At 35.3% G+C, this 16,716-nt stretch overlaps 1 protein-coding gene across 1 annotated transcript in view; it reads left to right on the forward strand.

Annotated features, from left to right (window-relative positions):
• The window catches only part of ADAM32 (ADAM metallopeptidase domain 32), a 160,519-nt gene that overhangs the window by 88,187 nt on the left and 55,616 nt on the right, over positions 1-16,716 (forward strand). The window contains exons 13-14 of the mRNA XM_043893833.1: positions 9,844-9,936; positions 11,249-11,447. Of these exons, the coding sequence (XP_043749768.1) occupies positions 9,844-9,936; positions 11,249-11,447 (292 nt within the window). The remainder of the gene's footprint in view (positions 1-9,843; positions 9,937-11,248; positions 11,448-16,716) is intronic.

A 16,716-nucleotide genomic window follows, 5' to 3' on the forward strand; every position in this document is an offset into this window, starting at 1 on the left:
TTTTAGATTCCACATATATGTGATATCACACAATTCTTTTTTCTGTTTGACTTATCTCATTAGCATAATGTGCTCAAGTTTCATACATGTTGAAAATCGGAGGATTGCTTCCATTTTCTTGGCTGAAAAAGTTTCCATTGTGTATGTGTAGCACATCTTTTTTATCTATTAATCCATTGATGGGTGTTTTGGGTGTTTCTATATCTTTGGTATTAAATAATACTGTGATAAATACAGAGTGCATATATCTCTTTGAAATTAAGTTTTCATTTTCTTTGGGTATATACTCAGAACTGGAATTGCTGGACCATATGGTAGGTCTATTTTTAATTTTTTGAGCAACCTCCATATTATTTTGCATAGTGGACTAATTGGTTGGACCAATTTACATTCCCACCAACAGTATATAAAGCTTCCCTCTTCACCACATCCTTTCCACTATCTGTTGTCTCTTGAATTCTTGATGATAGCCATTCTAACAGGTGGGAAGTGATGTCTCATTGTGGTTTTGATTTGTATTTCTTGATGATTGGTGATGTTGAGTGTCTTTTCATGTGCCTATTGGCCATCTGTATGTCTTTTCAGAAAAACATCTAGTTCTGTTCATTTTAAAATTGGAGTGTATTTTTTTTTTGTTATCAGATTGAATAAGTTCTTTATATATGTTTAATATTAACCCCTTATCTGATACATGCTTTGCAGAATTTTTCTCCCATCATGTAGGGTTTTTTTTTTTTTTTCTCCATTTTGGTAAGTGTTTCTTTTGAGGTGCAGAAGTTTTTGAGTTTGATGTCCCATTTGTTGATTTTTTTCTTTTGTAGTTTGTCCATGCTGTGGTTTGACTTCATGCTCCAAAATTTATACCCAAGATCAGTATCTGAGGTTCTAACCTACATTTTCTTCTAGGGGTTTCATGGTATCAGATCTTATATTTAAATCTTTGATCCATTTTGAGTTAATTTCTCTGGGTATTGTGGGATAGGTGTCAATGTCATTGTTTTGCATGTGTTTCTCCAGTTTTCCTGGTTGTTGAAAAGAGTGTACTTTCCTCATTGGATATTCTTGACTTCCTTGTTGAATATTAGTATACCATATGTGCCAGAGTTTAGTTTTAAGTTCTCTGTTCCCTTTGGCTGATTGACATGTCTGTTTTTGTCCCAGCATCATGTTGGTGTTTGTTTTATTATATAAGTTTCATATGTACATCATTCTGATTAAACATCTATGTACATTACAAAGTGACCAGCACCACAAATCTGCTTACCATCTAATTCCAAAGGGTTGACTCCCTTCACCCTTTTCTCTTACTTCCTAAACCACTTCCTTCTGGTAACCACTAATCTGATCTCTATATCTATGAGGTTTTTGGTTTTATTTAGTTGGCTTTTTTGAATGCTTTGTTGTTTTTTAGATTTTATGTATGAATGAAATTATATGGTGTCTTTCTCCATTTGAGTTATTTCTCTTAGTGTAATACTTTCAAGGTTCATCCATGTTGTTGCAAACAGCAAGGTTTCATTCCTTTTATGGATGAGTAAGTATTCCATTGACTTCCCCTGTGGCTCAGTGGTAAAGAATCCGCCTGCAATGCAGGAGACCCTGGTTGATCCCTGGGTTGGGAAGATCCCCTGGAGAAGGAAATGGCAACTCACTTCAGTATTCTTGCTGGGAAAATCCCAGCAAGGAGGAGGAGGTGTCTGACAGGCTACAGTCCGCAGAATTGCAAAGAGTCGAACATTACAGAGGGATTGAGCATGAAGTGTTCCATTGTGTATGTATACTGGGTCTTCTTTATCCATTCTTCCTTCAGTGGACACTTCGGTTGCTTCCATACTGGTGCATGTTTAGTCGCTCAGTCTTGTCCGACTTTTTGTGACCCCAAGGACCCCAAGCCTGCCAGGCTTCTTACGTGGGATTCTCCAGGCAAGAATATTGGAGTAAGTAGCCATTTCCTTCTCCAGGGGATCTTCCTGACCAGGAATTGAATCTGTGTCTCCTGCATTACGGGTGAATTCTTTACCATCTGAGCCACCAGGGAAGCCCCTTAGGTTGCTTCTACATCTTGGTTATAAATAATGCTGCAATAAACAGAGTGCATATATTTTTTTCTAGTTAGTGTGTTTGTATTATTTGGATAAATACCCAGAAGTGGAATAGTGGATTGTATGATAATTTGATTCTTAGTTTTTTGAGTAATCACCATAATGTTTTCCATAGTGGCTGCACCGATTTTTGGTCCTACCAATAGTGGACTAGGGTTCCCTTTTTTCCGTGTTCTCTCCAACATTTGTTATTTTTTATTTTTGATAATAGTTATTCTAAAAGGTGTGAGGTGATATCTTATTGTAGTCTGATTTGCATTTTCCTAATAATTATGTTGATTATCTTTTCATGTGCCTGTTGTCCACCTCTGTGTCTTCTTTGGAAATGTCTGTTCAGGTTCTGTGTCCATTTTTTAAGTCAGGTTGTTTGTTATTTTGTTATTGAGTTGTATATGTGTTTTATGTATTTTGGATATTAACTCCATATCAGATATATGATTTGCAAATATATTTTCATTCAGTAAGTTGCTTTCTCATTTTGAGCTGGTTTTCTTTGCTGTGAGGAAACATTTTAGTTTGATGTAGTCCTGTTTGTTTATTCTGCTTTTGTTTCTCTTGCCTTTCAATTCAGAGCGACAAAAACCTTACCCTTATGAGATCGACATCAGTGAGATTATTGCCTATGTTTTCTTCTAGAAATTTTATGGATTCATGTCTTATATTCAGATCAATCCATTTTGAGTTCATTTTTCTTTATGGTGTGAGGTAGTAGTCTAGTTTCTTTCTTTTGCATGTGGCTGTACAGTTTTCTTGACGCCATTTATTGAAGAGACTCTCCTTTCTCTGTAGTGTATTCTTTGTTGTAAATTTATTGTCTGTGCATGTGTGGGTTTATTTTTGTGCTCTCAATTGTGTTCCATTGATCTGTGAGTCTGTATTTGTGCCAGTACTGTTCTGTTTTGACTATGGTAACTTTGTAGGAAGCAAAACATACTGTTTTACTTACTGTAGCTTTATAGGAAACGGTTGTCCCTTGATATCTACAGGAGATTGGTTCTAGGACCCTTAAAGGATGCTAAAATCTATGCATGTTAAAATTCTTTTTATAAATGGCCCATAACCTACCAATATACGCCTACTATTTTAAATCATTTCTAGGTTACTTCTAATACCTAATACAATGTAAATGCTTTGTAAATATTTGTAAATAAAATGTAAATGCTATGTAAATAATTGCCAGAATGCAGCAAATTTAAGTTTTGCTTTTTGGAACTTTCTGGATTTTTTTCTGAATAATTTCAATCTAAGATTGGTTGAATCCATGGTGCATAACTCACAGATTTGGAGGACCAGCTGTAATTTGAAATCAAAGAGTGTGATACTTCCAGCTTTGTTTTTCTTTCTCAAGTTTCTTTTGGCTGTTGGGGATCTTTTGTGTTTCCACATACCTGTGGTTTTTATTACTATGGCTTTGTAGTTTAGTTTGAAATTCAGAAGCATGATACCTCCAGGTTTTTTTTTTTTTTTTCCTCAGAGTCATTTTGCCTATTTGGAGTCTTTTGAGCTTCCATGCAAATTTTGGGATTATTTTCTCTATTATTGTGAAGAATGCCTTTAGTATTTTTATGGGGATTATGTTGACTCTGTAGATGGTTTTGTGTCACATAGCCATCTGAATAATATTAACTTTTCCAATCCATGAACATAGGATATCTTTTCCATTTCTTCTTGTCTTCATGTCTTTTTTAAAATTTTCTTCAGCAAAGTTTTGTGATTTTCATTAGGCAGATCTTTCACTTTCTTGGTTAAAATTATTTCTAAGTATTTTTTTTTCTTTTTTTTTTTTAATAGTTGGAGGCTAATTACTTCACAACATTTCAGTGGGTTTTGTCATACATTGATATGAATCAGCCATAGATTTACACGTATTCCCCATCCCGATCCCCCCTCCCACCTCCCTATCCACCTGATTCCTCTGGGTCTTCCCAGTGCACCAGGCCCGAGCACTTGTCTCATGCATCCCACCTGGGCTGGTGATCTGTTTCACCATAGATAGTATACATGCTGTTCTTTTGAAATATCCCACCCTCACATTCTCCCACAGAGTTCAAAAGTCTGTTTTGTATTTCTGTGTCTCTTTTTCTGTTTTGCGTATAGGGTTATCGTTACCATCTTTCTAAATTCCATATATATGTGTTAGTATGCTGTAATGTTCTTTATCTTTCTGGCTTACTTCACTCTGTATAAGGGGCTCCAGTTTCATCCATCTCATTAGGACTGGTTCAAATGAATTCTTTTTAATGGCTGAGTAATATTCCATGGTGTATATGTACCACAGCTTCTTTATCCATTCGTCTGCTGATGGGCATCTAGGTTGCTTCCATGTCCTGGCTATTATAAACAGTGCTGCGATGAACATTGGGGTGCACGTGTCTCTTTCAGATCTGGTTTCCTCAGTGTGTATGCCCAGAAGTGGTATTGCTGGGTCATATGGCAGTTCTATTCCCAGTTTTTAAAGAAATCTCCACACTGTTTTCCATAGTGGCTGTACTAGTTTGCATCCCCACCAACAGTGTAAGAGGGTTCCCTTTTCTCCACACCCTCTCCAGCATTTATTGCTTGTAGACTTTTGGATAGCAGTCATCCTGACTGGCGTGTAATGGTACCTCATTGTGGTTTTGATTTGCATTTCTCTAATAATGAGTGATGTTGAGCATCTTTTCATGTGTTTGTTAGCCATCTGTATGTCTTCTTTGGAGAAATGTCTGTTTAGTTCTTTGGCCCATTTTTTGATTGGGTCATTTATTTTTCTGGAATTGAGCTACAGGAGTTGCTTGTATATTTTTGAGATTAATCCTTTGTCTGTTTCTTCATTTGCTATTATTTTCTCCCAGTCTGAGGGCTGTCTTTTCACCTTGCTTATAGTTTCCTTTGTAGTGCAAAAGCTTTTAAGTTTCATTAGGTCCCATTTGTTTATTTTTGCTTTTATTTCCAATATTCTGGGAGGTGGGTCATAGAGGATCTTGCTGTGATTTATGTCGGAGAGTGTTTTGCCTATGTTCTCCTCTAGGAGTTTTATAGTTTCTGGTCTTACATTTAGATCTTTAATCCATTTTGAGTTTATTTTTGTGTATGGTGTTAGAAAGTGTTCTAGTTTCAGTCTTTTACAAGTGGTTGACCAGTTTCCCAGCACCACTTGTTAAAGAGGTTGTCTTTTTTCCATTGTATATCCTTGCCTCCTTTGTCAAAGATAAGGTGTCCATAGGTTCGTGGATTTATCTCTGGGCTTTCTATTCTGTTCCATTGATCTATATTTCTGTCTTTGTGCCAGTACCATACTGTCTTGATGACTGTGGCTTTGTAGTAGAGTCTGAAGTCAGGCAGGTTGATTCCTCCAGTTCCATTCTTCTTTCTCAAGATTACTTTGGCTATTCGAGGTTTTTTGTATTTCCATACAAATTGTGAAATTCTTTGGTCTAGTTCTGTGAAAAATACCGTTGGTAGCTTGATAGGGATTGCATTGAATCTATAGATTGCTTTGAGTAGAATAGCCATTTTGACAATATTGATTCTTCCAATCCATGAACACGGTATGTTTCTCCATCTGTTTGTGTCCTCTTTGATTTCTTTCATCAGTGTTTTATAGTTTTCTATGTATAGGTCTTTTGTTTCTTTAGGTAGATATACTTCTAAGTATTTTATTCTTTTTGTTGCAGTGGTGAATGGTATTATTTCTAAGTATTTTGTTGTTTTTAATACTGTTGTGAATGGGATGGAATTTTTAAATTTTTGTTTCAGAAGCTTCATTATTAACGTATAGGAATGTGATTGATTTCTGTATGTTGACTGTGTATCTTGCTACTTAACTGAAATCATTGAGTAACTCTAGTTTTTTGACGGTTCTTTGAGATTTTCTGTATGTAGGATCATACTATCAGCAAATAACCACAGTTTTACTTCTCTTTTTCTTTGGTTGACATTTTTTTTTTGTCTTGCCCAATTACTCTAGCTAGGTTTTCAGGAAAACTGAAGGACTGAAAATACCCAGTTTCAAAACTTAATAAGAACTATAATAATGTCAATGTAGTAACACACAAAAAATAGACAAAGAGTTTATTAGAACTCTTTGGAGACCTCAGAAATAAAGTTCCAAAAAGTGAATAGGCATATTGAGAGTGGGTGTTATTGCCATGTTCTTGATCTTAGGGGAAATGCTTTCAATTTCTCTACATTAAGTGTAATCTTAGTTAGCTAAGAATTTTCAATTAAGAATTCATCTTGAATATTGTCAAATATTTCTATTTCTATTGAGCTGATCATATTAATTTTCTGGTTTTTTTTTCTTCTATTAACGTGATGCATTTCATTCATTGCTTTTTGAGTGCTAACCCAGCCATCATGCAATCTTGAGATTAGCTGCACTTGGGTTATTTTATATATATATATATATATACACACACACACACACACATATATATAATCATTTTAATTTACCATTTTGTTCAGGATTATGGAATGTATTTTTAGAAGGGGATTGTGGTCTGTAGTTTTTTCTTTTTTTGCAATCTTTTCTTCTGATTTTTGTATCAGGGTAATTATGGGCTCATAAAAAGAGTTGGAATATGCTCCCTACTCCTACCTTCTGAAAGAATTTGTTTAAGATTTGGTACTATTCCTGTTTATTTATTGTGAAAGAGCACTCGACAGTAGATTTACCCCCTTAAATCTAACCTCCTAGAAGTTTTATAGTTTGGTAATTTAATTTTAGATTTACGATCCCTTTGAATTATTATTTGTGTGTGTGTGTGTGAAATGTGTAGAGTCAATATCTAGAGTTTTTCATGTGAATGCCCAGTTGTTCCAACACCATTTATTGAAAACGCTTTTATTCTCCACTGATTTGCATTTGTTCCATTATCAAAGATTTCATTATCTCTATGTAGGTTAATTTCTGAGGTCTCCATTTTGTTCTAATAAACTCTTTATCTATTTTTTTGTATGTACTTCAGTTCAGTTGCTCAGTCATGTCCGACTCTTTGCGACCCCATGAACCACAGCAAGCCAGGCCTCCCTGTCCATCACCAACTCCCGGAGTCCACCCAAACCCATGTCCATTGAGTCAGTGATGCCATCCAACCATCTCATCCTCTGTCGTCTCCTTCTCCTCCTGCCCTCAATCTTTCCCAGCATCAGGGTCTTTCCCAATGAGTCGGTTCTTTGCATCAGGTGGCCAAAGTATTGGAGTTTCAGCTTCAGCAACAGTCCTTCCAATGAATATTCAGGACTGATTTCCTTTGTACATACTACAGTACCATAATTATAGTTTTTGTTGAGTTTTGAAACTAGGTATTTTAAGTCCTTCAGTTTTCTTCCTTCTATTGCTCCTCCTCCTGCTTTCTCCTCCTCAACGTTATGTTGTCTACGCTGTTTTTTGCCTTTCTATATAAACCTTAGAATCAATTTGACAATGTCAAAAAACAATTGCTGGACTTTTTAATTGTAATTGCATTGAACATCAAGTTGTGAAGAACTGACATCTTAACAATATGAAGTCTTCCTATTCATGAACATGAACATTCTCTTCATTTATTTATACTTTCTTTGATTTTCTTCATCAAGTTCTGTAGTTTTCATCATATAGATCCTATAGGATTTTTTTTCTAGATGTTGTTACCAAATTGAAGAAGTTTCCTCTGTTCCTAGTTTGCTAACTTTTTTTAAAAAATTTTTTTCATTTATTTTTATTAGTTGAAGGCTAATTACTTTACAATATTGTAGTGGTTTTTGCCATACATTGACATGAATCAGCCATTGATTTACATGTGTTCCCCATCCTGATCCCCCCTCCCACATCCCTCCCCATCCCATCCCTCTGGGTCTTCCCAGTGCACCAGCCCTGAGCACTTGTCTCATGCATCCAACCTGGGCTGGTGATCTGTTTCACCCTTGATAGTATACTTGTTTCAATGCTATTCTCTCAGAACATCCCACCCTCGCCTTCTCCCACAGAATCCCAAAGTCTGTTCTGTACATCTGTGTCTCTTTTTCTGTTTTGCATATAGGGTTATTGTTACCATCTTTTAAAATTCCATATATATATGTGTTAGTATACTGTATTGGTCTTTATCTTTCTGGCTTACTTCACTCTGTATAATGGGCTCCAGTTTCATCCATCTCATTAGAACTGATTCAAATGAATTCTTTTTAATGGCCGAGTAATATTCCATGGTGTATATGTACCATAGCTTCTTTATCCATTCGTCTGCTGATGGGCATCTAGGTTGCTTCCATGTCCTGGCAATTATAAACAGTGCTGCGATGAACATTGGGGTGCATGTGTCTCTTTCAGATCTAGTTTCCTCGGTGTGTATGCCCAGGAGAGGAAACTAGACCTAGTTTGCTAACATTTTTATAAGTGATTTTAGATTTTGTCAAATGCTTTCTCTACAGCAATTGTGAGGGTCATTGATTTTTCTTCTTTAGTCTATCAATATTATTGATTGTATTAATGGATATTTTCATAATAATCCCTCCTTTCATGCTTATGATGAATCCTACTTGGTTGTATTATGTAATTATTTTTGTACATTGTTGGATTCAATTTCCTAATTTTTTTTGTTGAGGGTTTTTACATCTATGTCTATTACATCTACTTATTTATTAATCTAGATTTATTTATGAGATCTATAGATGTACTGATATATAGTTTTCCTTTCTTGAAATGTCTTTGGTCTTGATATTAGGCTAACACTGGCCTCATAGAACTAGTTAGGAATCATCACATATCAGTGCTGGGAGAGTAACATGTCTGGGATTCCATGGGGTAAAGGCTGTAGAAACTCCATGTTTAGTGCTTTTCCTGAATTCTGTCATCAGTGCTTTTTCTCTTGACTGATTTAATTTGTATTCTTTCCATATAATAAACCATAACTGTGAGTATTAACAGCTTTCAGTGTGTTCTATGAGTTCTTCCAGTAAATTATAAAACCTGTGTGTGGTTTTGGGAATCCACTGAGCTTGTGATTGGTGAAAATGACACTCTTGGGGACTGTTCTTTATAACTTTGCAGTGGGTCTAAACTCTACTCACCCCTTTTAAATTTTTTTTTAAACTTTATTTATTTTTTTGACTGTGTCCCAAAGAATGTGGGATCTTATTTCCATGCGGGATCTAACCCGCATGCCTTGTATTGGAAGCATGGAGTCTTAACCACTTCCTCCAGGGAAGTCCCATACCTACCTCTTTCCCGGCCCTGATTTATTGAGGTATCATTAGCAAATAAAAATTATATATGGGTTAAGGTTTACAGATATACAATGTGATGTTTTCATATATGTATACATTGTGAAATGGTTCTCACGATCAAACCAGTTGAAATGTCCATCTTCTCACACAGTTATCATTAAAACCATTTCTATCTTCTTAGCAAATTTCACCTGTATAATGCAGTATTGTTAACTGTAGATCCTGACAACAAACTCATTTTATCAATGAAAGTCTGTACCCTTTGATCTGTATCTCCCCTTTCCTCTCACCATTTAGGCACTGGAGGTGCCACTCTTCTCTGTTACAATATTTAGTTTCTAAAAAAAAAAGTTGTTTTATATATTTTCCCCAGTTGTCTAGTTGGTTAAGAGTAATTTCCACCATAGTATTTTAATTGTTTAAAGATGCAAAAATCTATAAGTGTCGACAGCATGCATATTTCTCCCCCCCAAATTAAAAAACTGTAACATAGCTCTTGCCAAAGTTTATATTGTTTCCATGACATACTTTTATTGTGTATTCCACTCATTTATAGCAATGTGGGCCTGACAACTGTTGTAATCCTCGTACTTGTGTGCTGAAACCAGGTTCAGAATGTGATAAAGGATTATGCTGCAACAACTGTAAAGTACGATTTTAGTTTATTACCATCTTCTAAGTATAAAGTGAAACGTGTCTTGGTTATTTTGAATACAGACACTGAGTTATAACTCAAAATAAATGACTTTTCATGTAAAGACAAAAATAAGTTCAGAGTGATGTGTCTAATTTTACGGACTATAGTTGGATGTTGAGTCCTCCTTATAATGCCATTATTCTCCCTAAGGATGCTATTGGTTTTAAGCCTTGATTGACAGCTATGACAGAATTCTTTGATGCAGAACATCTTCATTGAAAGGGACTATTTTCATTTACTTATCCAATATTTATATTTTTATAAAAAATGATTTTTTAGGTTATGATGGGTGTTTGTGAGTATGTAATTGAAAGATAAAGCAATTTCCCATAAATGCATAAATAATGAAACTTAGATATAACACTTTCCAAATGCTGCATGTCAGCACAAAATTTAAACTATGAATTTGTTATACAAAGACCATTTGACTTAAAGGTTACATTTTAGCTTATATGATGAAGATGTTCATTCCTGTCCCCTGTTTTACTTTTCAGCTCTTCCAACATATATGTGACAGATTCATCACATGAGAACCCCTCTATTGAATGATCTGCCACTGGTTCTGTGTTCTTCACTGTAGTTAACTGATATGGTTTCCCCCAACCCTGGAATCTTACCATAGTTAATTCTTTCCTCTGTGATCTTTATAGTATAAACTAGAAGTCATCAATTAAGAAGTATAAGATAAATGCCCTGTTAATGTTCTTTATATAAATTTTAAGAATGCTATACAAGAAAATGTTAATGACCCATAGGATAAGTCAGGAGAAAGTTTACTGTTGGGTTCCTTTTTTCCCCAAAGACTTTAGTAGTTGAACTGCCTTCTTAATCATTCTTTGCATTCTATTCTCAGTTATTTAGGTTTCACATTTTCATAGAATTACAGATATTCCATACTTTAAGACTATGGTTTGAATAAGTATATTTTATTTAGAAAGTACCTAAATTTCACAATATTCCCTAAAGCAATAATTATCCCAAGCTAAAAGCTACTTTTCCTGCCTTCTAGCCAAAACTTGGGCTCTCATTGTATCATATTTGTAATATACTTTTCCTTGTGCGTATTCCTTACCTCCTGTTTTGGTTGATAACATTCAGTTTTATTCAGTATGATTATTATAATGTTTTATAACGGGAAGGCACTGAGAGACACTAATGAATAAGTACTTCATCAAGCTATAAATGGAATTAGAGCAAGATTAAATATTGGTAAACACAATAATCATATATAATGCTTTACTTTTTATATTTTAATTTCTACTAGTTTATGCAAGCAGGTGCTACATGTAGGCCCATTGCACATCCTGAATGTGATATTCCTGAGGTTTGTAATGGAAGCTCAGGAAGGTGTCCGGCTGATATAACTATACTCAATGGACGGAAATGTGAAGGAGGAAAAGCTTTTTGTTATGATGGAGGCTGCCAAGATATTGATGCACGTTGTGAGAGTGTATTTGGAAAAGGTATTGTTTTGTAACATCTATATAGTTGGTCCTCAATATTTTCATTAACATTACCAAGACAATGGTCAATTAGATATATTTAAATTATTTATTCTGTTTAAAATCTCTTTTTTGGAGAAGGAAGTGGCAACCCACTCCAGTGTTCTTGCCTGGAGAATCCCATGGACAGAGGGGCCTGGTGGGGCTGCAGTCTATGGGGTTGCAAAGAGTCAGACACGGCTAAGCAACTAACACACACACACAGAATTTCTTTTTCGTTTTTGAACTTATTAAAAATATGTTTAAGGTGGACGACTTAATATCTTGATATGCATATACATTATGAAATAATTGCCACAGTCATCTGCTTAACATATTGCCTGTATATACCCAGTAATATGCTTGCTGGATCCTAAGGTGGTGCATTTTTGAGAAGCCTGTCTACTGTTTTCCATAATGACTGTGCCAATTTTCACTCCTATCAACAGTATATAAAAGTTTCATTTTCTCCACATTCTTGCTAATACTTATTATCTTTTTCTCTTTGATAACACACTATCCTAAAAGGTGTGGGTTGTGGTTTTGATTTGCATTTCCCTGATAATTAGTGATGTTGAGTCCCTTTTCATGTTTCTGATGGTCCTTTGGCTTTTATTTGGAGAAATACCCATTTAGGTCCTTTGCTATTTTTAAATCTCTTTATCTTTCTTATTTAATTATGAGTAGCATATTTTAGAAATTAATCCCTTATCAGCTACATGGTTTGCTAAGTTTTTCTCCCATTCTGTAGGTTTCATTTTTGCTTTGTTGCTTATTTTCTTTGCTGAGTTTTTTATTTTGATGCAGTCCTACTTATCTATTGTTGCCTGTGCTTTTATGTCATCCAAAAAATATTGCCCAGATTAGTATCCAAGAGCTTTCTCTATCTCTTTTTTTCTAGTATAGTTACAGTTTCAGGTAAGTTTAAGTCTCTTCAACCACAAACTTTACTGATGCACAATTGACATATAACATTCAGTAAGTTTAAGTTGTACAATTATTGATTTGGTACTTTTATATATTTCAGAATGATTACCACCATAGTGTTAGCTAAACTTCCATTATGTCACATAATTACCATTTCTTTTTCATGGTGAGGACATTTAAGATATACTTTCTTAGCAACTTTCAGGTACATAATTTGATATTACTAAGTATAAACATCATGATGTGTGTTAGATTCCAAGAAGTTTTTCATGTTATAACTGGAAATTTGTAACCTTTGAACACCTCCCCATTTTCCCCACCTTGCAGCCTGTGGTAACTGTTGCTCTACTCTTTGTTTCTCTGAATTCAATTAGATTCCACATATAAGTGTTATCATAGAGTATTGTCTTTCCCTGTCTGACTTATTTCACTTAGCATAATGCCCTCAGAGTCCATGTTGCTGCAAAAGGCAGGATTTCCTTCTTTCTCAGGACTGAATATTTATATCTTATGTTTTCTTTACTGATTCACACTATCAGGAAGGGGGAAATTTCCCATCCTCATTGCCTTCTCTGGTTCTTTCGCCTGGTCAAATAATTAAAATGACATAAGACAGATTAACTGGAGAGATAAAATTTTAGTTCATACATCTGAGAACCCCACATACATGAGAGAATCGGAGATCACATAAGAGGTTCAGAGACAGAAAGATAAAATGAGTTGTATATGCTGTCCTGCACTAAGGAATGAGATAGGGGCCTGGGGCTTTTAAGGACAGGAGGGTCATTCACAGGATGATAAGAAGAGCAGATGTTTGATAATTATATATTTGCCTTGCCATCCAGATCAGGCCAGTGAGATAGAATTTATCTTTGATATTAAATATTTTTCTGGGGGAGAAAAGTCCCTAATTTAAATTCTTCTAGGTAGTTAAGGGAAGGGTAGTATATATATATATATATATATATATATATATATATATATATATATATATATATATATATATATATTTTGATAGCCTTTAGCTCAAAATATGCCAAAGTGGTACATTTTTTAATTGTTTCTTTTTCTGTGCAAAAGCTTTTCAGTTTGATGAAGTCCCACTTTTTATTTTTGCCTTTGTTGCTAATGCTTTTGGTGTCATATTGAAAAAGTCATTACCAAGAGTCATGTTAAATAGATCTCCCCTTGTGTTTTCTTCTAGGTGTTTTAAGGTTTCTGTTTTTGCATTTAAGTCTTTATGAATTTTTTTTTTTTTTTGAGCTATGTGAGGTTGGGGATCAATTGCATTCTTTTGCATGTGGCTGTCCAGCTTTCTCAAAACTATTTGTTGAAGAGATTCTCCTTTCCTCATTGAGTATTCTTGACTCCCTTGTCAAATCTTAGTTTAGCATATTGTGGGGGGTTGTTTCTGGGCTCTCAGTCTTATTCTATTGGTCTTTTTGTCTATTCTTATGCCAGTACTATAGTGTCTTAATTTCTATAGCTTTGTTATATAATTGTAATAAGGAAGGTGTACCTCTAGCTTTATTCTTTCTCAAGATTGCTTTGGCTATTCAGGATCTCTTGTGGTTCCATACAAATTTTCAAATTGTTTTTTGTATTTCTATGAAAAATACCTTTGGAATTTTGTTAGGGACTGCATTGAATCTGTAGATGGCATTGGATGATAAGGACTTCTTTTTTTCTTTAAATATTTATTTGACTCTCTCAGGTCTTAGTTGTGGCACACAGGATCTTTGTTACAACACAGAGACTCTCTAGTTGTGGCACACAGACTAAGTCCTTGCGGTGTGCAGACTTAGTTGTGCTGTGGCATGTGAAATCTTAGCTTCCTGACCAGGGATTGAACCCATGTCCCTTACATTGCAAGACAGATTCTTAACCACTAGTCCACCAGGGAAGTCTCTATATGGATATTTTAATGATGTAAATTCTTTGACCCATGATAACAGAATATCTTTCTTTTTGTGTCTTCTTAGAGTTCTTTCATGAAGATCTTGCAGTTTTCAGGCTATACATCTCTTACTTGGTTAAGTTTATTCCAAAGTATCATATTGATTTTGATGCTATTGGGAATGGAATTAAAAAAAAAATCAGCTGTTGATTCAATTGATTTCTGTATGTTGACTTTTTTTAATTTTTAAATGCTTGATCACAGCTTTGGATGAAGTCCAAGTTGCTTCTACTTTATTTTATTTATTTTTTCCCATCCCCATTAACTTCTCTGGTTCTTTTGCCTGGTCAAATAACTAAAATGACAGAAGACAGATTAACTGGAGAAATAAGATTTTAGTTCATACATACGAGAACCCCACATACATGATTTTAAATAGCTCAGCAGGATTTCTTTCACCATTAGCTTTGTTAGTAGTAATGCTTCCTAAGACTCACTTAACTTCATACTCGAGGATGTCTGGCTTTAGATGAGTGACCACACCATTGTAGATATCTGGGTCATTAAGACTTTTTGTATAATTATTCTGTGTATCCTTGCCACGTCTTCTTAATCTCTTTTGCTTCTGTTAGGTCCTCACTGTTCCTGTCCTTTATTGTGCCCATCCTTGCATGAAATATTCCTTTGATATCTCCAGTTTTCTTGAAGAAATTTCTAGTCTATACCATTCTATTGTTTCCCTCCACTTCTCTGTGTTGTTCACTTAAGAAGGTCTTCTTATCTCTCCTTGCTGTTCTCTGGAACTCTGAATTCAATTGGATATATTTTCCCCTTTCTTCCTTGCTTTTCACTTCTCTTCTTTTCTTATCTATTTGTAAAGCCCCATCAGACAACCACTTTGCCTTCTTGCATTTCTTTTTCTTTGGGATGGTTTGTTACAAATCTCTTTCCACAGCTCTTCAGGAACTCTACCAGATATAATCCCTTGAATCTATTAATCACTTCTACTGTATTAGGAATGTGATTAGGGTCATACCTGAATGGCCTAGTGGTTTTCCCTACTTTCTTCAATTAGAGCCTGAATTTTGCAATAAGGAGCTGTTGATCTGAGCCACAATCAACCCCAGGTCTTGTTTTTGCTGATTGTGTAGAGCTTCTCCATCTTCGTCTGAAAAGGATAAAATCAATCTGATTATGGTATTGACCACCTGGTGATGTTCATGTATAGAGTCCTCTCTTGGGTTGTTGAAAAAGGGTACTTTTTTATGACCAGCATGTTTTCTTGACAAAACTCTGTTAGCCTTTGTCCTGATTCATTTTGTATTCCAAGACCAAACTTGCCTGTTATTCTGAATATCTCTTGAATTCCTACTTTTGCATTCAAATCCCCTATGATGAAAAGGACATCTTTTTTTGTGTTAGTTCTAGAAGGTGTTGTATGTCTTCAAAGAACCGGTCAACCTTAACTTCTTACGCACAGTCGTTGGTTTACTGTGACGTTGAATGGTTTGCCTTGGAAACAAATTGACATCATTCTGTCATTTTTGAGGTTTCACCCAAGTACTGCATTTCAGACTCTTTTGTTGACTGTGAGGGCTGCTCCATTTCTTCTAAGGGATTCTTGACAATAGTAGTAGATATAATGGTCATCCTAATTAAATTTGCCTATTCCTATATATTTTGGTTCACTAATTCCTAAGATGTTGATTTTCAATCTTGCAGTCTCCTGCTTGACCATGTTCAATTTACCTTGATTCATGGACCTAACATTCTAGGTTCCTATGCAATATTGTTCTTTACAGGATCAGACTTTATTTTTGCCACCAGATATATCCACAACTAAGCACTGTTTCTGCTTTGGCCCAGCCACTTCATTCTTTCTGGAACTATTCATAATTGCCCTCTGCTCTATCCCAGTAGCTCTATCCCCCTTCTGACCTGGGGGCTCATCTTCCAGTGTCATATCTTTTTGCCTTTTCATACTGTTCATGGATTTTTCCAGGGAAGAATACTGGAATGGATTGCCATTATCTCCACCAGTGGACCATGTTTTGTCAGAACTCTTCATTGTAACCTGTCCATCTTGCGTGGCTCTACACAGCATGGTTCATAGCTTCATTGAAGGTGAAGCAAGCCCCTTTGCCACAACAAGGCAGTGATCTATGAAGGGGATTGTGCCTCATAACATTTGATAATAGGGTAGAGGGAATCTAAACACACCATTTAGACTATGGAAGGGCACATTCTCTTACTTTGTAGACTTGGTCAGTATACTGGACTTAAGGAAATATTTAACATGCGATTTCACATTTTCAACATATTGCCCTTTTGGTGTTTCCGTATTACCGTGCAAAACCCAGACTAAGCTGAGAGAAAGTCCCTAACATGAGAGAGGGTATTCAAGGGAGAAATTAATAATAGAGCACA

Source organism: Cervus elaphus, chromosome 32, assembly GCF_910594005.1.
Source record: "Cervus elaphus chromosome 32, mCerEla1.1, whole genome shotgun sequence".
In the NCBI taxonomy this organism is placed as follows: Eukaryota; Metazoa; Chordata; class Mammalia; order Artiodactyla; family Cervidae; genus Cervus; species Cervus elaphus.